General features: G+C 35.5%; 1 protein-coding gene across 1 annotated transcript in view; it reads right to left on the reverse strand.

The window, feature by feature from the left end:
* Nucleotides 1-14,893: 14,893 nt before the first annotated feature.
* The window catches only part of plx (PTB_TBC1D1_like and TBC domain-containing protein plx), a gene marked incomplete in the record, with an annotated part of 324,926 nt that continues 321,135 nt past the window's right edge, over nucleotides 14,894-18,684 (reverse strand). Inside the window, 1 exon segment of the mRNA XM_081728163.1 lies at nucleotides 14,894-18,236. Coding sequence (XP_081584289.1) covers nucleotides 17,622-18,236 — 615 coding nt within the window.

Genomic DNA, 18,684 nt, shown 5'->3' on the forward strand with positions numbered 1-18,684 from the left:
GTAGTATCAAGAAGGAACAACTTCACAAAGATTGACGCCACTCATTACATTGACGCGAGAACCCCAAGCTAACAATGTCTAGTGGCACATTCCGTAACTACAAAATACACTCATACTGTGTTGTAATTTCGGTTACTTTTTTGTACCCTCTCCTATTTCTGATTGTTATATGAACAAGTACACTTCCACGACACATACCTTACCTGTCTCTCCATATGTTATGTTGTTTCTACATAGCTTATGGCATTTTCAGCAGCGCCCTAACACTTGGTCTGATGCCTACATTTTCATCTGACCCGATGTCCTATGGCCCAGATGTCTCTCCTGAAGTTTTCGTGCTCCTTTGTCTGTCTTCCCCCCACCCAGCCATTCTTTCAGCCACCCCATTGAAGCTGAAGGAGGAAAGCTGTTCTAAAGTTGGCCTAATAAAAGGAATACTGAAGAAAAAGCAATGGAAGAAAGGAAGATCAAGGCCCAAGACAGAAAATACCCTTCCATTAAGAAGATAAGTCATGCTAGAAGAGATTCGTAATTTAAAGCCAGTTGAAATACTAATCCAAAGAGAGGGAAGAAGATCAGCGAAGTACTAGTGAATGGAAAGCTGTATCATCAATAGAATGAAAAGAACATTTAACTCAAAATTGGATACATTTGCTTGTCAAGAATATCAATCATCTAATATATTTATGTTTTATAAATAAATGTAAGTCTTTGCTTTCAATTCAATGGGTCTCTTTTAATTTCTTCAGTTTGTTTCTTAAAATATATTTCTTTGAGACACGTTTTAACAAGTGGTGGGTGCAAACACCGGTTTTCGGTTTCTCCCAAAACCGGTTCGTTTTTCATTGTAACCGGTTTCGGTTTTCTTCAAAAATCGGCTTGGTTTCCACCGAAACCGGTTATCGGTTTTCTCCAAAACCGATTCGGTTCTTCACCGGATCCGGTTTCGGTTTTCTTCAAATCCGGTTCCGGTTTTTTTCAAAATTTGTTCTATTTCTGACCACAATAGTGTTTCGTTGTTCTCTGGAAACCGAATCCGTTTCCACAGAAATAGTTTTATGTGTTTTCGAAAAGTTTTCACCGAAACCAGACCGGTTTGGAGAAAACTGAAACCGTTTTCGGTGAAAAACCGAAATGTCGGTTTTTCGGTTTTCGGTTCTCTAGAAACCGGATTTTATAAGACCGATTTTGCCCACCCCTAATTTTAACGGTGTTGAATACCTGTGCCATCTTTATTTTTTAGCCCATTGAATTTTACGGGGAAATATTGTTTCTTTGAAGTGAAATGGATTTTTTAGTAGTATTATTTTATTGATTTCTCCTTCAAATCTACTTAATTTGTGAAAATTAAGGTTTATAATACAATAATTTTAATATTTAATAATCAAATTTAATTTGAGTAATATTATAATGCAAATTTAATTTGAAAAAGAAGGCTAACTTAAAGAAGAAATCAGTAAAATAACATAATTAAGGTGATCTGGTACCCCTAGCAACCTTGAAAGGCAGCCCATTTAAAAAGCATAGCTAAGTTTTTCACTATTTTCTTTTTTATTATTAAAGTTACAAACGTCAAAATTTGAACAAACCTAGAGGAGACACATACCTATGCCCTGCCTGTTTTAGATTTTGAAAAAAAACACAGTAAAAAAGCTTCCATGTTTGACTTTAAAAACTTGGCAACGCAGATGTAACCCTCCCACTCAAATTTTGAGTTGGTGTCTCCTTTTGTTGAAATGTCTGACTCCTGTGTGAACCTCCTTGTCCGCGTCTAGTGGTTGTCTTTCTGCCTGTCCTTCGAGTCGTGGTTGCTTGAAATGTGAATATCGACGGATAATCACTTTATGAGTGACAGCAGGAGGGATAGTAGTACAAATATCTGTGCCGTGAAAAGACAACGGAAAGCGAGATATTCCTGCCGACCGAGGAAAAATATCGCACGACTTTCGGCTTCAGAAACATAAGAAAAGAGAAGAAAGAAGTGCTATTGTGTTTTATATTTCTGTGGTTATTTCTTGCGTTTCTATGTAGCTTTATTTCTATACAGTATTTGAATGTTGAATGAAAGATGATAAATCGAACAGTTGATAGATAGGTAGACAGATAGAAGTAATATATAACTAACTAACTCTATGGCCTATGGAACCCGGAGGTTCAATGCCGAGTTCACAAAAGCTCTCCACTGACTTCTATCCTTAGCTAACTGCATCCAGTTTCCACTCTGTATTCCAATCTCTGCGAGATCCATCTTAATATTGTCCTCCCATCTGCGCCTAGGTCTTCCTAATGGTCGTTTTCCGATTGGTCTTCCAGTCAAGACTTTGAAAGCGTTTCTACTTTCTTCCATTCTAGCTACATGACCCGCCCATCTAAGCCTCCTAGACTTGACGACCCTAACAATGTTGGGTAAACCATATAAATTATGTAGTTCCTCGTTATGAAGTTTCCGCCATTCCCCATTCCCGTTCCTCTTGGGTCCGAATATTCGTCTCAGGATCTTGTTCTCAAATACTTTCAGTTTATGTTCTTCCCTCAGAGTAAGTGACCATGTTTCGCAGCCATACAGAACTACAGGCATGATTATCGTTTTGTATATTTTAAGTTTCAAATTCCTCGACAGAATTCGCGACAACAAGAGATTTTGAACCGAATAGTAACACGAATTCCCTGCTTTTAGTCGACATTTAATTTCTCCGTGAATATGATTTTCCTCTGTTAATATTGATCCTAGATATTTGAAAGTATCCACTTTATCAAAAGTATTATTTAGTATTTTAACGCATCCATAATTTGCTGTATTCCGGTCCCGACGCACTTCCATGTATTTAGTTTTCTCTGCATTTACTTCTAAACCCATATCCCTGCAAGCGTTTAATAAGATCTCTGCATTTCTTTCTATTGTTCTCCTATCATCTCCTATTAAATTTACATCATCAGCATATGCCATAACCTGGTGAATACCGTTCAACTGTAAGCCCTGGTTGCTATCTTTGATTTTCCTTATAGCGTATTCCAAAACGAAGTAAAATAATAATGGCGACAACGCATCTCCTTGTTTCAGGCCATTTTCGACGTGAAAGCTCGTGGACAAAAATTTTCCTACCCGGACTTTACTTTGGGATTCATTTAAACATATCTTAATTAATCTAATTAGCTTTCTCGGTATTCCAAGTTCTGCAAGAACGTTGTATAATGTTTCTCTCCTAACCGAGTCGTACGCCTTTCTAAAATCAATAAATAGTTGATGTACCGGGGTATTGTATTCCCACTTTTTTTCGAGTATTTGGCGAATGGTAAATATTTGGTCGATAGTTGATCGATTTTGTCTAAATCCGCACTGATAATCTCCAATTTTATCTGCGTATGGGGTCAGTCTAGCTAACAGAATATTTGAAAGGATTTTATAGGATGTTGACAGAAGAGAAATGCCTCGATAATTATTACAGTCAGTTTTGTCGCCTTTCTTGTGGATTGGAACAATGATTGATTCTTTCCACTCTTGTGGAAATTCTTCCTTGTTCCTGATAAGGAGAATGAGTTTGTGTATCTTGTTCCACAATTTTTCGCCTCCAGCTAAAATTAACTCAGCCGGAATTTCATCTACACCCGGAGATTTGTGTTTCTTTAATTTCTTTATAGCGGTTTCTACTTCTATTCGGTTGGGTTCTGGAATATACAGTTCTGCGGTGTGTATCTCCTTTTCTCCACGAACACTAGTTTTTGGTTGCGTGTTAAGCAAATCGTCAAAGAAATCTTTCCATCTATTTAAGATGCTATCCGTGTCAGTGAGAACTGTACCGTCAGATTTCTTTAATATATAAGCACGAGGTCGATAGCCTTTCTTAAATTCGTTGATTCCCTTATACATATCCCGGATATTTTTATTTTTACTATTATCTTCAAGTTCCTTAATTTTAGCTTTCAGAAAATCGCGTTTCTTTGTTCTAAAAGTTTTGGAAGTTTCCCGCCTGATATCTGCGAAATTTTGTGTAGTCATTTTATTCAGATTTTGTAGCCAGCGTAATTTTGCCTGTTTTCTCTTCTCTGCTAGTTTTATGCATTCCTGGTCGAACCATGGTTTGTTCCTACGTATTTCCGTGTGTCCCAATTTTTCTTTTGCTGAAATTTTAATGCTATCTCTAATTTCAATCCAGGTATCCTCAACACTAGTGCACTCCGAATCTTCTAAAGCCGAAAATCTATTCGAAACTTCAATCTGGTATTCCTCTCTTACCTGACTCTCTTCTAATTTCTTTAAATTGAATCTCTCCGTTTTCGGACATTGAATATTACTTTTATTCAACGATAACCTCTCTCGTATTATTGCTGCTACTAGGTAGTGGTCAGTGTCACAATCAGCCCCTCTAAACGACCGGACATCAATTATGCTAGATTGCCTTCTTCTATCTACTAAAACGTGATCAATTTGATTATGTGTTTTCCCGTCTGGTGGTGTCCAAGTGTATTTATAAACGTCGCGATGTGGGAATTTTGTACTCTTCACGATTAGGTTTTTGGATGTTGCAAAGTTCACGAGTCTAACACCGTTGTCATTACTTTCCTTATGCAGACTTTCGTTCCCTATAATCAGTTTGAAAATATCTTCTCGTCCTACCTTCGCATTGAAATCCCCTAATAGAATTTTCATATGGTATCGCGGGAGTTGGTCAAATATCCGTTCCACTTCTTCGTGAAAACTGTCTTTTATATCGTCATCCTTATCTTCCGTTGGGGCATGTACATTTAAAACAATAATATCACACCACCGTCCCTTAAGAGTAATAAAAGAAAGTCTGTCAGTAACAAATTCAACCCGTTTAATTGCTGGTAATATACGTTTATGAACGAAAAACCCCGTTCCTAATTGGTGATTTTTATTTCCTTCCCCGTAAAAGAACGTAAAATTTCCGGAATTCTCAGATCCATTTCCTTCCCACCTAACTTCCTGAACTCCTACTACGTCCATCCTGTATTTCTCTAACTCCCTCGTTACGGATTTTAACGCGCCTGCCCTATAAAGACTCCTAATATTCCATGTTCCAAATCTCATGTCCATTTTCTTTTGCTGAGGTCGTGCCAAGTTATCAGTCCTTGTCCGAGGCTTTTGTGAATATTTCTGAACAAGTGCTTTTTTTTTTTTTTTTTTTTTTTTTTTTTACAGGATGAGGTTGTTAGCCCTACCCAAACCCCCAAGCTGGAGGACCACTCCTAGTCGGCTGTCCGCGACTGCTTATTCAGTATATTCGCAGCTAACCTCTATATCTAGAGGCCTTCTCCTCGATCCGCAACCTGAGGACGCGCCATGCCGTGGTGACAGGAACCCGAGAAGTAATATATATATATATATATATATATATATATATATACAACTCTCTATGGCCTATGGAACCCGGAGGTTCAATGCCGAGTTCACAAAAGCTTTCCACTGACTTCTATCCTTAGCTAACTGCATCCAGTTTCCACTCTGTATTCCAATCTCTGCGAGATCCATCTTAATATTGTCCTCCCATCTGCGCCTAGGTCTTCCTAATGGTCGTTTCCGATTGGTCTTCCAGTCAACACTTTGAAAGCGTTTCTACTTTCTTCCATCCTAGCTACATGACCCGCCCACCTAAGCCTCCTAGACTTGACGACCCTAACAATGTTGGGTAAACCATATAAATTATGTAGTTCCTCGTTATGAAGTTTCCGCCATTCCTCATTCCGGTTCCTCTTGGGTCCGAATATTCGTCTCAGGATCTTGTTCTCAAATACTTTCAGTTTATGTTCTTCCCTCAGAGTAAGCGACCATGTTTCGGAACCATATAGAACAACAGGCATGATTATCGTTTTATATATTTTAAGCTTCAAATTCCTCGACAGAATTCGCGACGACAAGATATTTTGAACCGAATAATAACACGAATTCCCTGCTTTTAGTCGACATTTAATTTCTTCCGACTTTCCTTTTTTTAGCGGAGGAAAGGGTTTAAATGTAGGCAATGTCACTGCATAGAAAAAAACGTAATCGTTGATGTTTGATAGAAATAAAATCAAAGACATCGCCATAGGTCAAAACTTATTCAAAATACAAGCCACATGACAGCACGTAATTAGATCGACAATTTTCGAAAGTGAACAAAATAATAAGAGGAGATATTATTTAATTATAAGGAAATAACGTGAAGTCACAAGTCAAGGCTGCACTGGAAGGGAGATATTTGGTCCAATACAATTTCAATGAGTTTGAAATTTACGAAATCACTAAAATTCGTAAATGAGGTATGCTTGCTTAATAATTATCATGAACTCAACGATAATTGTTATGAATAAAGAGATGGACTAGCTATGGAAAGTACACTATCTTTACTATTAAGAAATATAGTAATCAATAACTTTGGGTCAGGCATTCTTGAGAAACCGGAATTAAGATACATCAAATATTTTCGTTACGCTGATGGCAAGCTTATAATTTACGAGTCTGACCAATTAAAATGTCTAATGACTCAATTGGAACAAATAAACTCTAAAATTAAATTTAAGCTTAATTTAGGTAACTATAACTGCATCAGGTTCTTGGATGTTACTTTCTATAGGCTATACAATAAACTCCAGGCAAAAATTTACAGAAAACCTATTACTAGTAGCTGCTGCATACACACAAAATTGGTATATCCTTGGATTAAAGCAAACATCTGAATTAATATGTTCATCAGAACTTATACATTAGTGACTTCAAGGACTGATTTAAACGAAGAAACTAAATACCTAAGAACTAAGAATTGATTTAGATTTTAGGAATGGGTACAATAGACTTACTATGGAAGGTTGGCAACAAAAGGGTATTCAATATTATACAAAATTCAAAAATTGGTGAAATTAAAATACAATATAAACAAGTAGATAAGTAGGGCCTAAGTTTCCTTTCCGTTACTTCCTAGCTTGTCGTATGGCCTAAGATAAATTGCAATAAACCATAACTTAAAAATTTTGAAAGATCTTTGAGTGAGTTTAAAATCTATTTCGTTGATAAAAGTTTTGATAGCGGCATGTACGAGCTATCTTGTTCGTGCTTAGAGACTTACATTGGTATCATCAAAAGGAATATCAACACCACACTGAAGGAACATCCAAGAGAGTCACGAAATGATAAAAAATCTATTTTGGGGTTGTCCAAACATTTAGAAAAAAACAAACATTTTGTGTAGGATATTAAGAGGGGGAAGGAATGCGCCACAGCGGCCGGAATATTGGTGTTCAAATTAACATGGGATCTCAACCATTTTTTGGGCAAATCATGGTTTCATTTCGTTCTTTCCAAAAATGTCTCAATAGCTCACTCTATATGACGCATCTCATTTTAAAGGTGCAATTTGAACTCTGTGTGTGATATTTTCTTCTTATAAATACAGATAATTAATCCAAATTCCCATAAGAAAATGATCAAAATTAGAGGGAAAAGTCTTCTGTTTTTTTACAGTAAGGAAAAGAGCTAAAAACTTCGGACTTTTTTGAGAATGGAGTACTATCTTTGTATTTGTGCGCTGCTGTGCTATTTTTTCGCTGTTTCCAAATACATCCATTACACAATCGATGAGAAATTATATCCTTCATCATTGAATCTACAGAAATCAGAAGTCAGATTTTTTCGTGTTCACGTACTTGGCCGTCTAACTGCTAGATGGCACTATGATCATTCCTCATCCCACTTTCCTTCTCAGCGGGAGTCAGTCCTTTTGAAAACCTACTTTGAACTTCTTAACAGGGGCGGGAGGAAGGAAATTATTGTGAAGAACGGGAACTTCAAACACTAGGATTGGCAAAATTTATGACCTCTTTAGTTGATGGTTTCTGTTTCAGCAGTACAGTGTGTTTGTAGATGGTTTCTATGAGAAGAAGTAATTTGTGTTTGTAGCGATAAAGTCAACCTTTCGTCAAAGATTTGTGAAGGAAAAGCCGAACCAAAGTCTTCGTTTATCTATTCCAAGAAAGAAATGAAAACTTCCTGCAGGACTGAGAATATACATGCAAGAGAAAAGATAAGATACATTATTATAATCTTTAGGTTAGATTAATTCCCAAAATATTCTTTGTTTACCTGTTAAAAAATCAAGAATAATATAAAGCTCTTTCATCAGCTTTGATCGTACAACATACTAGACGCACACATATTATATATATATAGTGACGGATCCAGGATATGATCAAGGGAGAAGCTAAACCATAGTTTGCCTCTTTATCCAGAGTAAACAGGATTGAAGCCCATTTTATCCAGTGTATACCTGAGTCAAGGGCTGAGTAGACTCTATAGCCACCCTTGGATCCGCGCCTGTATATACTATTTACAGTGCCGGATTTACGTATAAGCTAAACAAGCTATAGCTTAGGGCCCCGTTCTCATGGGGGCCCCAAAATCTAAAGAAAAACTGGATATACATTTCTAAAATATAAGAAAATTAAAAAAATAAAATAAATTTATATACGTAGCAACAGTGCTTCCTGCTGTGTAGCCTACGTTCATGTAATTAATGGGGCTTCTTCTGCTAGTCTGCTTCCTAAATTACCTCTAGTTTCTTCATTTCTGTATGTAGGGTGCCTATGTGTATCTGGACACATAAAGGACCCCATTACCTTCAACAGCTTGGGGCCCCACTAACCTAAATTCGACTCTATTTATTTATGCATGTTTGCTCCCTCTCTTTTCGAAGCAGTGTTTCTTTGATATTGCTTCCATTTCCGGCAGGTTTTACCAAAGGGGGAAGAGTCCTTACTCACTCCAGGCATTCAAACTAGGGACTGGACTATTTGCTTCCAACGTTCTGTCCCCCATGTATCCCGGACTGAATCAATTGTCTAAAGCCCATAAAACATTCAAATTCAAATGTAGATGTTGCTCATCAGTGTCGACACCTAAATATTTCTCAACCAACGGTAGGGTTTTTGTTACCCTCAATCTGTCTCCCTCTTATTAGCGGAGAAACACTCTATATTCGGTAGTAATTCTTAAAAATAAAGTGCTATTTAATGTATGTAATAACGCATGGGTATATTAAAATTTAGTTTCATTAGTAGTATAGAAACGTACCATACGGTGCCTTACCAAAATAAACACCCTATGCCAAGGATGCAAACATTAACAGTAATAAAAAAGATAATAATAAATATTTTAAAGACGTTCTTTCATTAATTAAAACGCACTTAAAAGTAAAAAAAAAAATTTGTTTATGCATGACTAAAAAAAAAAATGCGCTCTAATATAGGCTTACAGTTACTTTATAAATTCTTAAAATAACGCGCCCCATTCTTTTTATTTAGTCTTGCAAAAACAAAATTATTTTTAACTTTTTAGCGCGAATTGATTAACAAAAGAATGTCTTTAAAAGGTGTTTTATCATTTTTTTTAATTCGTTGGACACATTTTCCAAATCCTAAAGTAATATGCAACCAGGGAAACCAGAGCTGGTTAAAGGCTAGTATTTATTTTAGAATAAAGAAGTTGAAAATAAAAACATATTAAAATTTGCTTTTACAATAAATAGATATATGGCAAGGTATGAAACTAACAATGGAATATTGTATTGTCACCGGACTTACGTCGCTCTGCAACAGTTCTTATTTCTATGACGTCAGGAAATAAGTTCAATTTATACGAAACTTATTTAATGTTTGAAACAAACACCTGTTAGGTCCTTGTACACTCATGTCCAAAATGATTGTCGGATATCTATAACTGTGTTCTTGTAAGAATATAATGTAATAATGATTTTGCTGGGTACTTTTAATACTGATACTATGTGTACAATCGGAAAATAATTATAAATACGAAAATTAGAATGAGTAAAACAAAATGTTGCTAAATGGACAAGAAAGTTTTATTTTCGTTTTATTGTTCTTATTTACTGCTCTTTTGACATGAAATTTGCCACATACATGTCTTTGCCGATTGTACACATACTAATATTATAAGAAATACCTGGTGAATTCGTTATCAAATTATATTCCTACAACATATTTATAGACATGCGTCAATAATTTTGGACATGAGTGTACCTTCCTGAAGAGGTGACACATCTTTTAATTCTATTGTTAATGAAGTGGTCTATTTCCCCAAATAAAAACCAACATCAACACAACAAGCAGAGCATATCCCCCCCGCTGTCCTTCTAAGCCGGTCCCCAAGGCTGAATGTAACATTGTGGCCCTTTCCTGTTGTAATAGGAAAAACTCAGGATGGTCAGCCACTGGTATCGAACCCAGGACCATTCGAATGTGAAGGCGAGAGATTCTCGATCATCACTGAGAGAATTAGGACATTTAAAATTACGTTGTAACTTTTGTAACTTGTAATATCTAAACAGCTACGCAACAAGAGCTGGAGAGGGGAGGAGAAAGGAGAAAATTGTCCGTGTTCATATTTGAGTGTGTCTGTGAAATAGAGGAATCTGTCCCGTAATATTACTATATTCTAAGCGGGACAAAAAAATGTGGAGGTGAGCGTTAATTATATGTTATTTCTAGTGTATATACTACAGCGATGTGTTTTAACATTCTACATTGGAGAAATCGCTACGAAGAAACTCCGTCCCGCAAGAGTTTGGACGCCGAAGTTTTATCCTAGGCGACATGTTGGGCGGTGATATAGTCGCTGCGAGGTTTTGTAGCCAAACCCAAGCAAAAACCAAAAGAAAATGAGCACAATTACTGAACAGTAGTTTATTACACATCATTATTGGAAAACAGGTAAGTCTCTAAGTTTGAAGTTGCCAATTAAAAAACAAGCACTCAACCGCATCTGAAATCAGTCTTAAAATTTTAATTTAAATGTTTCTCTCCTGACTCTTGGAAAAATTCCCTGACATTTCCCGGTTTGTCGCCAACCTGAAGATTTTGATATGATTTTGCTGCTTAGTAAGGATGAATATAAAGAGCTCTGTGCCAATTTATTTTTGGAACCAGTGCTCCTAATGCAGCCATTGCTGATCTAAACTCTTTTAAATCTGTTGCACGCAGCAAACCTGACGATTTTATAATGGAATCAATATTCATTATAAAATCGTCAGGTTTGCTGCGTGCAACAGATTCCTTTATTTTAAAAGCTTGTACAATATTGATTACAAGATTCTTAAAGCTTCCTGAGTGTGTATCCTTATTTCTACCTCTACGGTAGAAAGGATTTTCAGTGCATTGACGAGAAACATGGCAAAATTACAAAATCCTACGAATCAAAATCTCTTAAGTTATTTAAAAAATGCCATTGAAACTAATTTTATATTAGGCATTAATCTGTTTGGATTGGCATAGACCTTATATATATATTATATTATATATATATATATATATATATATTTATTTGTAGATAGATACATAGATAATAATGAATTATTTTATTTTTCAGCATTTTTAAAATAATTTTTCTTCTATTTAGAGCTTTTTCCTTATTGTCTGATTTTTAGTGCTTTTCTGAACTCGGTTAATATCGTTTTTTCTAAAGTATTCATTCTGAATAAAAATGTCACGTTAAAAATTTGTACCTTGAAAAAATTCCAAGACCCAACGGAAAATAAGTTCTGTTATTTTCAGTCTCTTCCCATAGTTGAAAGAAAGCTCTCCGTGATTTATGCAAGCTAGGCAGAGCTTCTAAACCAATAGAACTCAACTCAATTGTCTAAGAAATGTCTTACAGCCTCGGTCGTAATAGTAAATGCTCATTGCAGTTTACACTGATAATATAGAAATTGCTTATCTGGTGGTGTCTGCCTAATGATACCGGGAAGCCAAACATCTGTCTGATATACATAAATTTGATCAGCAAAGCATACGCAGTAATATATATTTGTCTTTCTCCTATTTTTTTTCTTAGCTAAGGTCTCTTCACAGACAATAGAAAAGTTTATTTTGCTAATGATTTAATTTTGATTTTTTTTTTTTTTTTTAATGGATGCCTCACAATAACTGTCCTAAGTACCTTTACAAAGCTGCGAAGCGTATTAATATTGTGAAGAGATCTATCGATCGATTGGAAACTTGTATTTTTTATGAGGAAACTCATAATTGTTGGAGTCAGTTGTGTTTTTTTTTCCCCTTTCTTTTCTCTTTTAGTTTACATAAAGCTATTTTGACGGAACTCTGAATGACAAACACAGAAAATTAAAATCATAATAATGGTTTCATCTGTGTCTGAGAATTTAGATGATGTCTTCCGTATTCTAATGCATTTTTGCAGGATTGAAAAGTGTGTTTGGTTATGTTATGTAATGAATTGTGTCAATATATGATTCATGTAATAAATGCTGAGAGAATCCTTTTCCTTGATGAACTAACCTTTTTACGTAAGTATCTGCAGACACGAACTTCGCCTCGAATTCAACACGTCGGAGAAATTCATTTTTATAAACCCAGGGCTACCCGGAAGAATGGGGAGTTGTAGTTGGCCGGGAAGATTCATTGCAGGCAGACAGTCTGCCGGGAGACTGGTATAATTGTCTCAGTAAATCGAAAGGTTTTAGCCCAGTAGCTAGCGAGTCAACCGAGTTATAACTTTCCGAACGAGACAGGCGTTCTCGCTAATAGCCCGTCGGCATTGCTTTTGACGATCGAGCAACATCGTGTATCTGGACACCAGCCATTATTAGGCAAATTTGTTCAGATTTTTAGTTCTGTACGCTTGACGCAGAACTGGATTTTCGTCGGTTCCAGCCAGCATAGAGGACAAAGAGGAGCCTAGCAGAGGCAATGGAAAGTCCACAGGAACTGTGATTTCTGAAATCCTTCCTTCCGACATACTATTCCAACATCTCTCTCCGAATAATCTAAAATCTCTCTCTCTATTCATTTACATCGGCGCGTCGTCCGTTCCCAGTACCAACAGCTATCATTTGAGTAACGTTCCCATTTTCTGTTTGACGACGCTGCTTAATCAGATCTTTATTCTTTTGATTAAGCACTGGTAAAAATATAGTACAAAAAATATAAAGATATATATTCTATGTTAGTTCATACATGCTTCAGTTTCATACATACTAAAACAAAGCATAATATCAGTTTCCTGCATAGATACTGAAAATGTGCTGGAAATAGTCTCTGTTAACAGCCAGCCAGGCCGAAGAAGCAGGACTTCTTGTGTACGATGTCTTTGTGCATATCACAAACAGTGTGATGCGTCTCAAACTTTTATCACGAAGCCATGTGATTGTTAAGGAAGTAGTAGGAGATTCTGTTTCAAGGTCACGCTTTTCAACTTGAAATACAAATTTAAAATGGCTTTCAATCCTCAAATGTCAAAAGTGCATCAGCAATATTGTTTCATTATCAAACGTCATATGTCACACATATTACAGTCATGAATAGGTCCCGGATTTCTATGTCCTAAAAATGGCGAAGTATGAACTAAAATATAACCTTTAAAAAGATGTCTTTGAAGCAAATGGAACTGCAGGAGTGGGGAAAATGTTCGTCTTGAGTTTGATATTATATATATATATATATATATATATATATATATATATATATATATATATATATATATATAAATGAAAGTGTGACTATATTTGCCTTCATTCCTCTTAAACCACCCGACCAATCTCTCGATCAAATTTCAACATAGATGAGGTTCGAATCTGGGATGGTTTCTATTATTTCAATTTGACGGTACAACGTACGAGAAGAGGGGCAAGATATATATAAAAATAAATAGAACTTAATAACTCTTTAATCACGAGACCGATCTCGATCAAATTGCCACATAGACGAGGTTCAGGCCTGGGATAGTTTCTATCATTTCACTTTGGCGGTACAACTTGGAGGAGGAGGAAGGTATATAAAAAATTATCGAAAACGATCGATATTAGTGCTGAATCCACAGTTTTCGGAGTCGCTGAGATGAACAGTGATACTTCCGATGCTGTTTAAATCCAAATTCACCCCTTTATGTCCAAAACGAAACGTATTCTTCCCGTACGAAGAATGGGTATGAAAGACGTGAAACCCTACTTATATCGAAGAATCTTTCCCTCGCCCAACCCCCAAACAAATGCTAAAATGACGCTACTGCTAAAAACCACGCAACTTCACACTTGCAGAGTACTTGATTTTGGTCAGCTTACAACTATACCCATTGATGCCAGGTTCTATGTCAAAAGTCCCACCAAGAAATGTCAAATACTCCCCAAACTCAAAACATAACCGCACGCTCTGCGTTAAAATAGGGTCTTATCATAGTACCAGTCATGATTTCAGGGGCCCATTCATGACTGGTCAGGCCTATTCAGGGTCATGATTTCCAGTCTTGTACTAAGTTTTTCACATGTCCTAAAAGCAGAAACATTAAAGTACGGTAAAAGTCGTTCCTAAATACTAATGCTAGTATTTCTAATTTGTCATGATCACATGACATACGCAACTGTAAAATGTTTGATTTTGAAAATTTACACACTTGTTTAGCAGATTTGAGAAATACGCCCCAGGTGAACCGAGGAGAAATTCTCTTGGGATCATATCTCTGATGGTACTAAATGTGGATTACCAGCAATTTTGCAGTATTACTTTCATAATTCATGAACTCTACCTTGGATGTGGATGAAAATATTTTCCACTAATATGCAACAAAGAAACTGGACTTTAGTGCAGAGAAAGAGAAAGAGAAAGAGAAAGAGAAAAAAAAGAGAGAGAGAGAGAGAGGCTGGGGTGGCAATTTCTCTTGGATGCTAGGATAAAAATATAACATGTCTCAGAAATCCGAGTCTTAACTATGAGAGTACCGACATCCGTTGAGGAAACAACACACTACATACTGCAATAATCCATTTCAACATCGAAAATAACACAGAGAAACCATCTAATAAATTGAGCATACATATTTTGTAACAGCTTTGTATATTTGATCAGGAAGACATAATAATAATAATACCGCTGCACATAAAGCTTTAATGTTTATTTATTGAACTGCAATTCATCTAAAAAGCACCTGGCTTCTTCAATACTGAGATTAAGTACTGGACATATTACACATGCTCAGTTCATCTGCATTTACACTTAATTATTAAGTATTACAACATTCTACGTAATCACAATATTAATCACAGATATCACTTACATATGTATCACATATACAATATATGTACAATAGTTTCTACACACACATTACGGTACTTTCACTTCAACGGTTTATTTTTTTATATATTTTTTCTGAGTAAAATTCAGCATGTATGGCAGAAAAAATTAAGGAACCTCTTTCTTTTCTTACAGTACATGTTATTATACTGCTACTGACGGTATATACACAAATTCATGTATAATATTTTTTTCCACAATACTCACGAAAATATGCTCTATACAATGCAAAGCAGAAGTTATAATCTAATATCACTCATGTTCATATTCACTTTAACATCTATACAAATATATTTTTATATCAAAACTATATTCTTCACAAGCATTTATCACGCTTAAATGTCTTTCAAGGTAAAGTTAATTCATTCTCCTTTTATTACTATGTAAAGTGTAAACAGAGTCTTTCACAAGTCTGATATTACGGGGCGAAATAATTGGTTACATTAAAAGAAAGGGAAAAGTTTGGAAACATTTTATATATATATATATATATATGGGGGTATTGTGAATGTATATATGGTCTTCCTTTAAGTAACAATATTGGATGCTATAAATTGTACTATCGTCTTAATTTTTCATTTTTTGTTAAAAAAAATCAAGAGATTTCTAGTGAATGAGTTTAAATTCTTCTAACGTATAACAATGTAGGTCATAAAAAGATACATGCATATTTTTTTGTTAACATATGTTGTATTTTCTTCTTGATCTTTCTCACGCTTCCTCTATGAATTATTTTTTTACAAGTATTTCAGTCTTTTGAAGACGTTTATCACTTCTTTACTTTTATAGAATCTTACTCATATGTTTATGGTGCTTTTACATTAAAAGACGATCTCGCACACAGGACGGAAATTTCTCTATTTCCTGCAAGGAACTGTCGTTATATATATATATATATATATATAAACTTGCCTTCATAAGTGTACAAACACCATACTTATAAATAACTAGAGAAAAATTGATACACTTGCAATAAATGCTTTGAAGAGTCAGAGAAAAATATTTTAAAAAGTCAATTCAAACATTTTGTAGCACATAAATGCATTTACTACATGGTCAAGGAAATTATATATAGCAGTTAAACAGTGACATTTTATGAAAGAGGATTTTTATAAAATTTGATTAATTTTACTTCCGCAATAGCCAATACAGATAGATTTCAGGGAAAATACATTTGTACGTAATTAGTTATTTTCTTTAAGAGATCTGAATGTCCTTTACATAAGGTGTTTCGTATTAAGTACGTTCTATTTATATTTATTGACAAACGCAGAGAATTCCTTACTTATGTTCCTTTCTTGATTCTCACAATAAGAAGTTCATACTAAAATAAACTTCACATTGCTTCTTTGATCTTTGTTTGCTTAGCTGCTGCAATCACCGCAAGCAGAAAACACAGTATATATATAAACGCTACGAGTTTTTGAAGAAGAATAGTTTTAGTAATCTTAGTGTAGGCAACAATTTTGTATTTGCTTTTGTGAAGTTTTACTTTTTTCATATTTTGTACCTTCCTAATGGTTTACTCACGACCTTCTCTATGCTACCGACGAAACTTGCGTAAGCAAACAAAAGTACTTCAGCTTTAATACAAGTTTTATATTGAGAGAATTAAAAACAGTATATATTATTAATAACAAAGAGATTATTACAGAAAGCAGTTCAATAAATTAATAATACAATTTTTTAAATCATAAAGACCGAACGAGGATTCTATGTGAGTTTAGCGTCCCTTTTAGCAGCGAGGTTATATGAGACATGAACCTACCGTGTTACGTGGAATCCAAACCACATGAGCTTCCGCCGGAAATCCAATCCGGTTCTCCTACGCCAAAGGCACGTACGCTAACCGCTTAGCCACGAAGCAGGTCAAAACCGAATGAAGATATAAATTCGAAACATTCGTAATTTGCATAACTAACACGAGTAGAATTAGGATGATTGTCATTGAAGTTATAATCAATAATTAGATATCAACTGTTAAGAATTAAGAAAAAAAAGCACAATGTTTGATTTCTATTTTAAGTAAAAGGCGCAACAATTGCAATAAACGTGGATAGTATGAAAGAGCAACGAGAAAATCGAATAAAGAATACTAAGAAAACGGAAAAGTTAACTGGGAATAATAGAAAAGTGATGAAGACCTGTTAGAAAATATAAAATACAATAACAATTTTAAAAGATGAAAAAAAAAAAAAAAAAGACTGGGACATCAGATTTAGAGTTCAAATCCCGCGGCCACTGACAGCTCGATAGCAAATAATTTTCAAACTGTTCAATTCCCATAAAAGCTACAATTTTATTCGTTGAGGAAATGCGAATTCCTTTAGGTTAAAACGTAGTAAATAAAGAACAAGAATGATAATATACAAATAAATGAAATGAAAAATCTAATCACGAAACACTTTAAATACAAAAGATTCTGGCAAGAAGGTACAAGCGAGATCAAGAAGAATATACAACATAGATTGATGCATTGTTAGACATATAAGAACATAATATAAATACCGATATGTTTATGTTTATGGTGACAACTATATGGCAGCCAATAATTCCTTCTTGTCAAAGCTTGTACTGACTCGTCTGTTTCCTGACTGAGAATCACTGGCGTCACTCGTGTCACTGTCACCATCCACACTGGCACTGTGGTTTCTCTGGAAAAGAATACTGTCAACGCTTGCATTTCTCGATAAGCTACGAGGTCGAATGGTCTTTAGCTTCGTAGTTTCAAACGTAAAATTAACATCCCCCACAGAATCCAAAGGATGCATCTGATGAGTGGATGTAGGCGACGAAAGTGGCTCGGAAATCGCAGGAATTATATTCCCAGTGCTGTGCGACTTTGAAATATCAAATTGATTATTATTTGTTGTGTTATCGTTCTTATTGCTATCCGTTGATGACAAGCTATTGCAAGAATTGCTTATAGAATTCCTGCGATGTGAATTGCTGAAAAGTGATACGTATTTCCTGATATTATATGGCACTTGAACCGCATCACTTCCAAGTTTTTCCTGAAGATCTCCAATAAAACGAGCCATTGCTCCAATGCTTTCTTCTAAACTCTGCACCTGAGATTCCAGTCGGTTTAACGCTGCCTGCTGAATGGTACGGTTTGTCTCCAGTCGACGATTCTTTGCTTGCAAAATCTGGAATTAGGAGGAAAAACAAGACTTAGTTTTCTTATGTTTCAGTACAACTGAACTAAAAATTATACATTTTCCACATCACAGAAATTTATTGTACAGAAGTACCTCGATTATTAGGGTTTCGATTATCGCAGTTTACAATTTGATACCAAAATTTCTACCATTGTGCTTCGTCACGGGGACAAATAGCCTAGAGCTAACGTCCCCATTAAACCTCAATCAATCAACCCCCCACTGTGTTTCTAAATTCGATTAGGGATTAGATTTTTGGGCTGTAGGCATCTATGGCCAATTAGCCAGTCACGTATATGAGGGATGACGTCCCTCGGAGAGCACACTATCCGATGAAAGGGAAGGAAGGAAGTGGTCTAGGACCATTATGTTAGGTACCATCCCGGCATTTGCCTAGTGTAAATGAGGAAACCCAGGAAAAACCTCACAAGATGAC

The sequence above is a fragment of the Thermobia domestica genome, chromosome 10, assembly GCF_964235325.1.
Source record: "Thermobia domestica chromosome 10, izTheDome1.hap1.1, whole genome shotgun sequence".
Taxonomy (NCBI): domain Eukaryota; kingdom Metazoa; phylum Arthropoda; class Insecta; order Zygentoma; family Lepismatidae; genus Thermobia; species Thermobia domestica.